This window comes from Benincasa hispida, chromosome 12 (genome assembly GCF_009727055.1).
Source record: "Benincasa hispida cultivar B227 chromosome 12, ASM972705v1, whole genome shotgun sequence".
NCBI classification, from domain to species: Eukaryota; Viridiplantae; Streptophyta; class Magnoliopsida; order Cucurbitales; family Cucurbitaceae; genus Benincasa; species Benincasa hispida.
Window position 1 is genome coordinate 52078717 of NC_052360.1, and position 12843 is coordinate 52091559.

Consider the following 12843-nt stretch of genomic DNA (forward strand, 5'->3'; position numbering starts at 1 on the left):
TTTGATAACATTCATGCAAGCTTATTGTTATTATAGTTTCTTAGAGATCAAAACACGAGAAACTGTACATAGGTTAAGAAATAATAATATCGAGTTCAAAATTCAAGAACCTAATAAACACTTCTAAAAATTCAAGGACTAAATAGACAAATCTAAATTAAACTTATAATTTAACCCATCATTAATCTACCCTGTTCTTCAATTTCTTTTAGCTATCATCCATAAAGGTAAAAATATCTCTTCCATTACAGGCATGATTTGGAAGGGAAAGTAAAAGTCATTGTAAATTCAGATCCTTATAAGAAAATAGTAGCAGATACCATAATTAAAACAAAAAATAATAGTAATAGAGCTGGCTTTTCTTTCTATTCATCCAAAAGCTCTGGCAGTAGTTGTCTCCATCCCTTGCTTGATCTAGCAGAATTATGGCCACAGAGGCAATTAAGTCTTTTCCGGTTCATGTCAAAGCCCTTTACCATGAAAGAATGAATATGAGAAAAGGTATTTATTAGTTACAGCAGAGCCTCAAATGTATTGACAATTTCCCGAGAGCTTTGTTAAATTCTCTCTGTTTGATGAGTCTAGAAAGGTTTTATAATTAATCATATGAACCTCTGAAGAGGCACATATACATACCCGAGCTGGGTGGGGCAGGGTGGGGGAGAGTTTAACTTCCATACCTGGGGATGGAATCCAATGACGAACTATGAAGATAGCATACAGATGTTTAAAAACACCATCACAACTACAGAGAAAAGTATGAACTTCTTCACCCCCGATGATAAGTTCTTATTTCTTCTTTCCAGTGCCAATCGATAATAGTTCAAAACTTCGAAGTGCATCATCACGGCTGTTTTTTGTAGCAGAAGAACGGAGGAAGGATGGTTTTGACTCAACCCCAGGTTGAATCCTTTGAGTAGAAGCAGACAGACGGCTGCTGCTTGACAAAAGTCGGCTTGAGCGGAGTTCGCTTGGCTCCCCAGAGGAGGTAGGCCGACTGCTCGACAATACAGGCCTCTTAGAAGCACTCCCTTGCCGAGAAGAACTCCGTGCTCGTTCTGCATCCGGTTGCTGCAACATTGGAGGAGGAAGAGAAAAACTATAAATGGAAACATTTGAGCACTAGTCAGTAGAAACTGTTCCCAGATAACTCAACTGGATATAGCTACAAAACAAAGAATCTTAGAATACGATTTTATTGTGGACTAAACAACTCACCACATCCTTGGAAGAAGGCACACCATCAGAGGATCTGTGTCTGGAGTGATCACTGTGTAGACCAATCCCAGTGCCATTCCTTCTAGCAAAAGCCTCCATTGCACCAGAAAATTTATCTCGGAGATCTTGTCCCACTAAATGACATATTGAAAGAGAATACGTTCGGCTAATCAATAACCTTTTTATTTCAAGTCGGTGGAGATTTAGGAATAATCAACAAATTATGGGAACATAAAGACAAAGTTAAGCATTAAAGACCCAAATGCTAGAAACCCTTGAAGTTTGAAAATAAAAACAATCAAAAACTACAACAAGACCGGATGTTTCTTCTCGCAGTTGAACTTAAACACAACTCTTACCATCTTACAATTTTATATCTATGGCCAATGCTATTGGTGGAACAATCAACATTCACGAGCTTTAATACAAACTTCTATACCTAGCAGGGATAAGAGTTACCTAAAGGCCTCTCCACTCTTTCTGCAGATGGTCCAGGGTTTATCGCTGCTTTCCCAGTTGGCTGTTGATGACATAATCATGAAGAGAAACAAGAATGAGAACATAAACATAAAGAGAGACTATCAAGGTAAATAAATATACTCTCTTTATATCTCATTTTCCTTGACGACATGGGAAGGATTTTAGGTACATACTCGTGTCCTAGAACTGGAGCCAATCTGTGGATATTTCAATATAGTCCAGTCAAATACGTAGTCAAATTGGTAACCTGCGACAATTACAAGGGTCATGCCCACTGTCGCTACTTTTAATACAGTTCATGGAAACTTTAGTTGAAAATGGAGAAAAATGCTACAACATAAGCTATCAGTAGTTACGTCCATCAAATGAACAAGGTTTAAGACTGTAACCGCAAATAGCTCGAGTAGCTATTAGGACAGGACTAACCTTCTCTAATGAAAAGATCACGGAAAAGGCTCTTCAGATAGGAATAGTCTGGTTTGTCTTCAAATCTTAGGGCTCGGCAATAGTGGAAGTAAGATGTGAATTCCGTTGGATATGATTTGCAGAGGACCTAAAAGAACAAGATAGCCCTCTCCGCATGTAAAGTGTAAATATTTTTATGGTTTTTTTTTATAGGACTAAATATTTACAGTTAATGTATCAATGTCAAGTGACTGAATTCTCTTCATCAATAATACAGAACAAATAGCAAATGAGAAATCGAGCATCCATGCAAAATTGACAATTGTTCGATACATAGCATTCTATTTTAAGAGCTCATAGCAGTAAATCCCTACTTAAGTATCCACCAAATCTAGAATATATAGCCAAATGTTTGCCCATTACTGGTCAACGATGGTAGTTTATTCTATTTCTCTTCAACAATTTAAGAAAAAAGATGTAGAAATACCTCAATTGGAGTGAGCATTTTCTTTTCACTAATCTTATCATATTTTTGCTTTTTGGTCCCTGCTCTCAAACCCTGCCAGGGAAGACTGAAATAACAAATTGAGAAAACCAAATTAAATTTCGGACTGAGTTAAAAACAAAACAAGAATAGAGTACACAAAGAGAATCATCAAAACCTTCCCCTGAGAAAATACATAAGCACATAGCCAAGAGATTCGAGATCATCTCTTCTGCTTTGCTCTGCAATGAAACAAAATATATATTGGAATGGTTTCAAAGAATTGAGTTTCAATATGGATGGATCCAAGAGTCAATGGTTCAATTACCGACTCCAAGGTGAGTATTAATACTAGCATAGCGAGCTGTTCCTGTGAGATTCTTATTTTCTCTGCACGAAAAAGATAGATTGATTCAAGGAATTTTAACATTAACTTAATTATTTTGGACAAAAGTTATACTGAACAACTACACCGGCATGTTCAGATAAAAAAAAAAAACACATCAGAACAACTGGACTTTCACCCAACCAAATGGAAACCAATTAAAGTGAAAATGAGCTGCCAGAACTATTGCCCCGACTTTTTACTTTACTTGATTTATGAGATAAGCAAGGAGAAAACAGCTGCTTTTAGATGCTAGTTTGCCAATACCTGTATGGTATATGCTTGTGTGTTTGAAGATCCCGATACTTTTTTCCAAGACCATAATCGATAATATATACCTGTTCAATAATTAGCCAATAAGCTGCTTAGGAAAACGACGTCATCATACATGAGCTCGATATCACCAATTTTCATTGCCCAAATATACCAACATTCACACAGAGCCAAAACACAACAAAATTTGTTTGTGATATTATTCATTATTTAAAATCTAATGGAGAATATTCCATTCTTGCATCCCAACCTGCAAGAACTCGTGCTAAGTTGTCTTCTGTCAGGCTTTATCAATCAAAGAGAAATTAAATCCCAATAAACTTCTTACACTACCCATCTCAATTGTTGGCAGGTGAGGAAAGTTGGTAGACAGGAAACTTCACTTTAACAACCAAACATGGCAATTAAATTAACGATTGAAAAAAGGGAAGGAGCCTCCTAGTCCTGATATTTTGTTGTAATCATATTGTTGGTTAACTCTTGAACATTATCAATATTAAAAAAGGTTACCAACAAAAAGACATGAAAGGCACATCATAAATAATTTTTACTGTGCGGTTAGAAAGAAAAGTTCTAAATGCAGCTGATTGATGTAAACAGAATAGAAGTAAGATGGCCATTCTCAGATGTGATACATAATATCAAATACCTGGTTAGTCTAATATCAAATACCTGGTTAGCCTTCCGCCCCAACCCCATGAGAAAGTTGTCGGGCTTTATGTCACGGTGAAGGAACCCCCGTGAGTGCATGTACTCAACTCTGTTTATCTAAGGAAGCAAATGAAGAGAATAAGCCTAATAACCACACAAAACTGAGCCTTCTTTCAAAAAATGCATACTTACTAACTGATCAGCAAGCATTAATACTGTTTTCAAAGACAGTTTCCGATTACAGTAGTTGAACAGATCTTCGAGGCTTGGCCCAAGGAGGTCAATGACCATAACATTATACTCACCCTCAACTCCAAACCATTTGAGATGAGGAATACCAGCTTCACAAAATGAATGATACATAAGCTACACACAAGGATTGCAAACTAAAAAAAATCAAATCAAATCAAAATCAAAATCAAACTCAATATGGAAGTGGTAGGAGAAAAACGCACTTCCTCCTTGAAGAAGCATATAAAGTTTTGATTCATAGTGAAGCTGAGGATGCTTGGTTTTCACAGATTCCTGGAAAGAAAAGATGTCACAATTTGATTATTGAAAATTAAGACTTTGCCACTGGAGTCAATAGATTAGAGATGCTAATAAAGAATATTGATATACAAATGCGTTTCCCATTATCTTACATCCACAAACTTGAACGTAAGATTAATAGATAAAGCTAAGATAGCCACTTTGGAGCAATTAAAAAGCCTAAGTCACAGGTGTTTCCAAGTTCCAATTACATACTAGAATACTTGATGAACATACTAAAGTTTTATTGAAAAGTGATGAACATACTAGAGTTATGTACTAAATACAGGAAGGAGAAGATCTTTTACATACCAGCTTAACAGCCACTTCCTCCTCAGTTTGCACATTAGTACCTACAACAATCCAACCAATACCAATATTAACTTCAGAGCAATCTGCTTCTCAAAAAGTATAAAATGAGCAATTGACAAAAATACAATAAATACATTGAAAAGCCCTTTTTAAAAGCACTCTAAAAGTAGTACAAGTATAACAGAATTGCATACCCAAATACAGTTCACCAAAGGATCCGCTTCCAATCTTCCGGCCCAACTTAAACTTCCCACCAATTAAATGCTCCATGATTGATCTCGAATCGAATTAAAGCAATCGCAGTTCACCCTTTTGTCAACTCAGCTAACACAATCTCCAAGAACCAGCAAACCCCAAAAGACTAACCCTACAGTAACAGTTCAACAACCAATCCGCAATTCCTATATCCTTGTAACGGTTTCAATCTCCAAACACCATCTCAGATCCACCAACTTCCAATCAAACTTTCAAGCTTCGAGTAAAAAAAAAACTAAAGCTCAAAAATCCAACTCCAGACCGCCGAAAATACTTCAAGTCACACTTAAAACCCCAAAATATGATACAGAATGAAGAATCTAACAAATAGAAATTAGTGAATAAGCAAAAAAGAACCCAATCCCCAAACGAGCAAAGGGCTCTTCGGTCATTTGGGAAGAGTGTGATAATGTACTCCCCCCACCCCACCCCCGAAAAAAAAAATCAAAAAAATCAAAAAATAAAAACCCACAACAGGAATAAGAAACGGATCTTCAAATCGGAATTGTCAGAGAGTAAAGATCAGTACAGGGGGGAAATTATGGAGAAGATGATAATGAACTTTGAAGGTGAAAAGAATCGGATACTTAGCGGTATTGGCAGCAAAGAATAAAAAAATTGAAGTAAAATAGAGGTAAAAAAAATTTGGAAGAGATTTATGAAAGATTGAAAATGGTGGAAGGGACATGAAAGGTAGGAAGAAAGGAAAGGAATTTTGAGAGATGAGATTGAAGTGGGAAAAGGAGGGAAAGTGGAGCAGAGAAAAGGAAGAAAAAAATAGATGAGAATTGAGAAAGTACCTGAATGATATTTGATGAGCAAAAGAAAGCTGGATGATAATATGATATAATAAATTATATTATTTTATTTTATTTTATAAAATTCATATATCAAAAATTAATTTTTTTATTTTTTTTTATTTTTTTCAGTTAGCCAAACACCAAACGTGTCAAAATTTATCCTAGTTGAAATCTCTGTTTTTTTTATTGTTCTTTTTTAATTTTTAATACTAATGGTCAAACCGACCTATTATCCAATTAATTAAATTTTCAATAATAAAAGTTGGACCTTTTTATTTTTGGTATTGAATTATTGTATAGATATTTGGATTTTTTTAAGAAAATGATTACATGTCAATTACAGATCAGTTATAGTCATAATAAGATTGTTGTTGTAAAATCTATCTTATACTAATTTGAACTAGTGATATACCTTACAAACAAAACTGCATTGATAAATTAGTACTATGAGATATTATTAGTTTAGTATTTCTCTCGTTTATGTAATTCAATAAAATTCCACTATATATAAAAAATTATGTAGGCCTAATGTGCTTGACTAAGTGCTCGGGGTTGCTAGGACGAGTTAATTTTGTTATTCCTTCCGTCAAGACTTTAGTCGCATTGGTAAAATTTCAAATGGTGGTGTATAATACTCTGTCCAATTATTGTTTCACTTATAGCGAAATTACTTTTTTCGTCTAATAATTTTTTAATAGCAACAATACAATTTTTAGAAAATTACAAAACACTGTTATAAATCATTTTCGAATAAAAAATCACGAGTTCAGGAGACAGGAGTAGTGTAAGAGATGGATCGATGGGCTGAGGGAGGAAGAAAAGGAGAGGCGTTGGAGATGGCACCGATAGACATTCATGAAATTGAGTTTGAAACTGAAATCGAGCAAGAGGATGGCATTACAACGGAAGAAGGGTTCAGAGAGGAAACAACCTGGATGAATCCGATAGTAAGATATCTAAGAGAAAGAGAATAGGCTTTAGAACAAGCAAAAGCCAAGAAAATACAGAGACGAGTAGCTCATTACATACTAAGAGAAGGTAAGCTCTATAAGAGAAGTTACTCAATGCCCTTGCTAAAATGCCTCACCAATGATTAGGTAAATTATGTGATGAGGGGAATTCATGAGAAGGTATGTGGTAACTACTCTAGAACAAGGTCCTTATGTCACAAGATTGTGAGGCAAGGATATTATTAGTCAACTATGCTTCAAGATGCTCGAAAGTTTGTAAAGGCATGTGACCAATGTCAGCGATTTGCACCAATTCCGAGGCAACCGCTAGAACCACCAACTAACATTATTAGTCCTTGGCCATTCGCACAATGGGGAATAAATCTCATTGGATCACTTCCCTAGGGCAAAGGGCAAATAAGATTTGCGCTGGTAACAGTGGATTATTTTACAAAATGGGTTGAAGTGAAGGCACTAGATACCATAATTGATTAGAAAATAATTAACTTCCTCTGGAGAAACATTATATGTCGATTTGGAATTTCTAATGCAATAGTTATCAATTTGATAATGTTACATTCAAAAAATTTTGCTCAGATCTTGGAATCAAACATCACCGCTCGTCTTCTGTTCATCCTCAAGCTAATGTACAAGTTGAGGCAGTAAACAAAATTATAAAACATAACCTAAAAACGAAACTTGAAGGGTTAAAAGGGTTATGGGTAAAGGAGCTATCGAATGTGCTATGGGCATATCGAACAATGGCTCGAACCTCTACAGATGAGACTCTTTTTTTTCTCTTTCTTTTAGGGCAGAAGTAGTTTGTTTCTGTAGAAATTGGTCTTCCCTCACCTGGGGTGGAACAATTTGATTCTCAAAAGAATGAAGAGTCAATAAAGTTGAGCCTAGACCTATTGAAAGATCATCGAAAAACAATATAATTTTGAGTTAATGAAAGTAATGGAAAATACCAAAGGTCCAAAGATAGAAGCACTCAGCCCAACTTGGGAAAGCCTGTATCAAGTTATTTTGTAGTCCGACCTAGGATCCATGCTTTAGATAGTTATGGAGGGAAGATCTTCCCCCATCTGTGGAATATAGGGCACCTAACTATTGGGTTGAATGTCCTAAAACTCGCAGTTCGTAAAGTTAAACATATTCTATTATCAATAATGATATTATTCAACATTTATTCAAGAAAGTTGTTATTGAATTTTGTAAACTGCATTTGTAAAGACTAAATCCAATAAACTAAGATCCATGGCTATTGTATGAATACTTGAACATTATGTGGAGACATAAAGATGGATCAAGATTGAGTAAATAGCCAAAATGGTCTATAGTATACAAATAAGGTTGGGTGCCTTATTCTAGTTACACTATCGGATGTGACCCACTCTATAATTGTTACAATTTGTTGTAAGGCGCTACAAACGAAGTGATCTTGATTCGTTCATGTATTGACATGAGGAGTGAGGGCGTCCTATGCAACGAGTTTTGCATAAGATCAGACCAAGAAATAAGTCACTCTTACTTTATAACATTGTTTATTATTTAAGACTGAATATTTCGTTTAGATGACTTAGGTAACTCGATCTTAATCCTGAGCTAACTATGAACTTCTGTTTATTCGGGATTATATTTACATTTGCATAGGTGAGGGTTAGCTCAATAGCGCCGACTCAATAAGCTTCCCATTTCAAGGGTAAGACCGGGTAAATAGCTGGGACATAGGATGCAAGATGAAATTCACACCTACCCGATTTAAGGATAGGAGGAAGGTTGTTCTCTTAAGTGTTGGATCCAAGTCTTGAACAAGGGGCCTCACCCTCTCATTAGCTTGAAAGGGACTCGGTTTAGTGATTAGATCACAAACCAATTATTCATTAGAGGATCAGTGGAACTTAAGGAGCTAGATGTAATTTCGGGAGTAAAACAACTTATTGACGCAATCATTATTACAAACAACCTGTGAAGGGTCGACTTACTAATTATGGTTAAATCAAGTGGACACAAATATATCTACAATGAGGAGAGTGCAACTATCGAGCTATAATGATGTGATTCGGTAGTTAACAAATATTGATTAAATTGGTCTAAAGAGTTTTAGCGATTAATCTCAAATAATTGAAGCTCATGATCTGTAGGTCCATACGGTCCCTCTACTAGCTTGTAAAACATGAACATATTGAATTAGTAAATTGAGTGAATTTGAAATGATTTCAATTTGAAGTGTTCAAATTGAATTTAGAGTTTCAATTTGAAGTGTTCAAATTGAAAATTAGGATTTGTATTTAAATTGTCTATTTTAAATTAGGGTTTGTATAATTATATTTGATATAATTAAATGTTTAATTTATCATACTTAAAAGAAATTGGAGAGTTTGTAATATTTAAATATTAATTACATTAATAGGATTCATATTTAAAATTAGGTGTTTGGTTAATTTAATATTTGATATTAAATCTGTAACATCCCGAATTTCAGGAAAATTCAAGTTAATTATATAAAATTATTGAGTTTAAATTTCCATTTCATTTGGAAAATTGGGATTAAATTGAAATAATTGAAAAACTTTTATTGATTAAATTGAATTTAATTGATTAGATATTCGAACTAATTATCTTGAAAATATTGAATTTTGCTCCCTATTGATTTTGGATTTTAGAGTCAACTTAAAAAAAATTAAATTAAGGAGATAATTAATTTCATGTAGTTTTGAATTGATTTAAATATTTGGAAGGATTTAATTTGTATCATATTGATGGATTTTATGTCATTTAATTTTTGTTTTTAAAGATAATTTGAAAAGTTAATTGATTTATTAATTTAATAGAATCTTTGCAGATTTTTGAGATATTGTGATAAAATATTTTATTTATCTTTTCAAATTCGAAAAAAAATAAAATAATTGAGATTTTTTGAAATTAAATGAAAGTGAAAAGAGGCAAAAAATCGGAGAGAAAGCAATTCGGTTTTTCAGCTATAACTTTCACAAAATTGTTGATTGCTACAGTTTGAACAGTTGGATCGTGCTCAAATTTGGTCAGTATGTTTGAGACATATAGAGTTTCATTTTGAACGGTTGGATCGTTGTTTGAAGCTCTGGTTTGTTCATAATCGTTGCTAAATAAAATCTGTAAAACTAAAAATTCCCAAGACCCTCACTATCAGCCGCTAGCCTAAAAAAATTATGCCGACCGACAGCAACACCTATCTATGGTAGCCACGAGTCGACGCGCCATCAGCCGCCACTACCCGGTCTTTGCCGGAATCTTGAGAAAAACCTTGGGTAAGACTTATTTTCCTTATAATTTGGGAGGTGACATTCACTCATTTGATTTTGGGTTAAATTAGTGACCTCTTTTGGTGTGAAACTTAGATTCAAGATTTGGAAGTTGTGAGGCATTGACCATCAAGATAGCGACCATTTTTCGTTTTGCAGAAAATTGGTAAAGATCGGTTATAGGTAAATTGTTGGTTGGTTATTCTTTTGGATTGAGAGTAATAGTGGACTTTTGTGACCAAGTTGATGTAAATGGTACTAATGCCTTCGTGCCAGGAGGCCTAGATTAGATTTATAAAGTTAATTAATGGACTTTAGAAGCATGATTTTGTTGTTATGGTATACTTGTTGCATGACAGTTATGAGTATTATTTCTAATCAGTACTGAAATTATGTATGTGATGCATGAATAGACCAATAGGGTTGTTTACCATCTCGCCTTGACGAATGTTTTATTTTAGAGGACCGACGGTTCAAGTTTTATGTTTGACGGTGTGCCTATGGGCCGTTAGACATGCGTGAGTCGATAGGTTCACGTTCATGTTATTTTTCATATTTGACGATGTGCCTACGCTGTCTCTTATACACATCTAGATGTGTATAAGAGACAGTGCATGAGTCGATAGGTTAACGTTCATGTTATTTTTCCATGTTTGACGGTTTGCCTACAGGCTGCTAGACATGCGTGAATCAACAGGTTTACGTTCATGTTACTTTTCCATGTTTGACAGTGTGCCATCAGGCCACTAGACATGTAAGTCAAGGCAAGACAATACGTCTTTTGGTTTCTTTTCATCATCTAAGACAGATGTAGTTTTTTTAGCCACGGACCCATCATTCTTTGCTCGTGGATGCATAGTCTGATCCTGGTAATGGGATCACTTACTGAGTATTTTTATACTCAACCTTTCTTAATTTATGTTTTTCAGGTAAGGATAGGAACGGACCGGCAGGTAACAAGAGGGATCTGTGACCGTGCCATATTGGACATGTAAAATGCTTCCTCTCAGTTCACGTTTTCAAGCTATTTAAAAGTTTTGATTTGAAATTCGATGTTGGTCAAAATTTTATCTGTTTACGATTTTATTTTTGCATTATTTTAGGGGCCCCGAACAAAGGTTTTACTTATTTTGGAAAATTGTCTTTATTATTTAATGAAATTTATTTTCCTCAATGATCAAAATGTTTTGAATGTAAATGTGTAATTATGAGTAACGACCCTTATCAGAGTACTCAAAAGGTCGAGCTGTTACAAAATTATTATTTAATAAATTAAATTTGTTTATTTAATAAATTAAATTTGTTTATTTAATAAATTAAATTTGTTTATTTAATTAAAATCAAATTAATTTTCATTTTAATTCAATTTCAGAAATTTAATTATTGTTTTTTAAATTTAGTTAATTTTGAGTTAATTAAAATTAGAAACAAAAGATGGAAATTAAGGTTGATTGTGGAGATTTCCAATTTTTGAAAATCTTGATGTGTGTTCACAATACAATTCCACCTAACCCACTAAACTTATCCAATCGAAGTGTCCTATTAGTGCTAGCATGATTTTGATGAACAAAACTCTCAATTTTCTGGTGGAAAAAAAAAGTAGAAGTTGCAGATTTTTTAGGAAAATTCTAAAATTCTCTCTCAAGCACTCAAACCCTCACAAAAATTCCCTTCACAATTCTCTTTAATCTTGAGTTCGACCACTTAAATTCAATGCTTGGAATACTAGAGAAGATCTCTTGGTGGTTCAATGAGGTGTTGAAGTTCAGATTTCGTGAGAAGCAGCTTGGAATTGGAAGATTCATCAAAGGAATCAATTCTGAAACTCTCTTTGTTGAGGTTTTGCATGTTTTTTAGAACTCAAATTAAATGTAATTAGTGTGCTTATTGGTTCTGATTGCTTCCGTTGCATGCTTCTATATTCCATCACTAAGGATCTACCATCAATAGCTTTGTAAAAAGAACTATGAAGAATAATGGCGAGAGACTAAAAAATGGGCAGAAAACTTGGTAAAGGTTTTGGAAAAAACTGAAGTTATAAAGAGCAATAAGAGGCTCTAGCACGAGTGGTGTAGCTTGGCCTAGGACTCCCAAAATGAGGGGGACCTCAAGATGCCAATTCATGTTGCCCTCTGACGATTTAGCCAATAACTCAAGTTTAAAGTTTATGAGGTCGAGGCTCTGGTCGACTTATGACTTCAGGTCGAGGTGAAACCATTCTTCTGCTGAGTCTATAATTGGTCGAGATACTCGATAAAAATTTTGAGGGAACTAAAATCGAGGTCGAGGCCAACCTCGAGGTTCCAAGCCACTTGCACTAAGACAATTCAACCTCAAGCTCCATAAAATATTCCTTTTCAGCCAAGATAATGAATGAATCTAATAATAATAATAAGAAAAAAAGGACCGGGTCAACCAGCCAAAACAAAAAAAATGTGCATGGTCGAGGTCGAGCCTGACCCACACGCTGGATGTGTTAAGGTCCCCTCAGTTTGTGACACACACCTCTGATCTATGCCTTATATTGTACCTGCTCCCTCTTTGGCAAGTGTATGACAATAAAAATAAGAAAATAATAATAGTAAAAAAAAAGTATATGCATAAAAACAAAAATAAATTAAGGAAAGCCTAAAATCAAGCCCTATGAGGCTTGATAATACCATTCCAAAGATAATTTAGGGATTAAGAACTTTGGAGTCTTTGAACCAATGAAAGCCTAAAATCAAGCCCCGAAGGCATGGTAAGGTCATTCCAAGGATAATTCAAGGATTAAAAACCTTAGAGTATTTGAACCAAGGAAAACTTAAAATCA

The 12843-nt window shown here is 34.5% G+C and overlaps 1 protein-coding gene across 3 annotated transcripts; it reads right to left on the reverse strand.

Annotated features, from left to right (window-relative positions):
* Nucleotides 1–169: 169 nt before the first annotated feature.
* On the reverse strand, nt 170–5814 carry LOC120067140 (casein kinase 1-like protein 11). Of its 3 annotated transcripts, none has more exons than XM_039018579.1 (14): nt 4934–5812; nt 4740–4780; nt 4352–4421; nt 4089–4237; nt 3918–4013; nt 3240–3310; nt 2916–2977; nt 2766–2829; nt 2591–2675; nt 2125–2251; nt 1872–1945; nt 1678–1738; nt 1219–1352; nt 170–1071 (listed from the first exon to the last, which is right to left on the reverse strand). In XM_039018579.1, exons 1-14 carry the CDS (start codon nt 5007–5009, stop codon nt 790–792), a joined length of 1392 nt encoding a protein of 463 aa, XP_038874507.1. In that variant the 5' UTR covers nt 5010–5812; the 3' UTR covers nt 170–789. The 3 variants fall into 3 exon arrangements, with proteins under 3 accessions (XP_038874507.1, XP_038874508.1, XP_038874509.1); XM_039018580.1 differs by having other exon boundaries at nt 4089–4262; XM_039018581.1 differs by having other exon boundaries at nt 882–1099; nt 4934–5814.
* Nucleotides 5815–12843: the final 7029 nt, after the last annotated feature.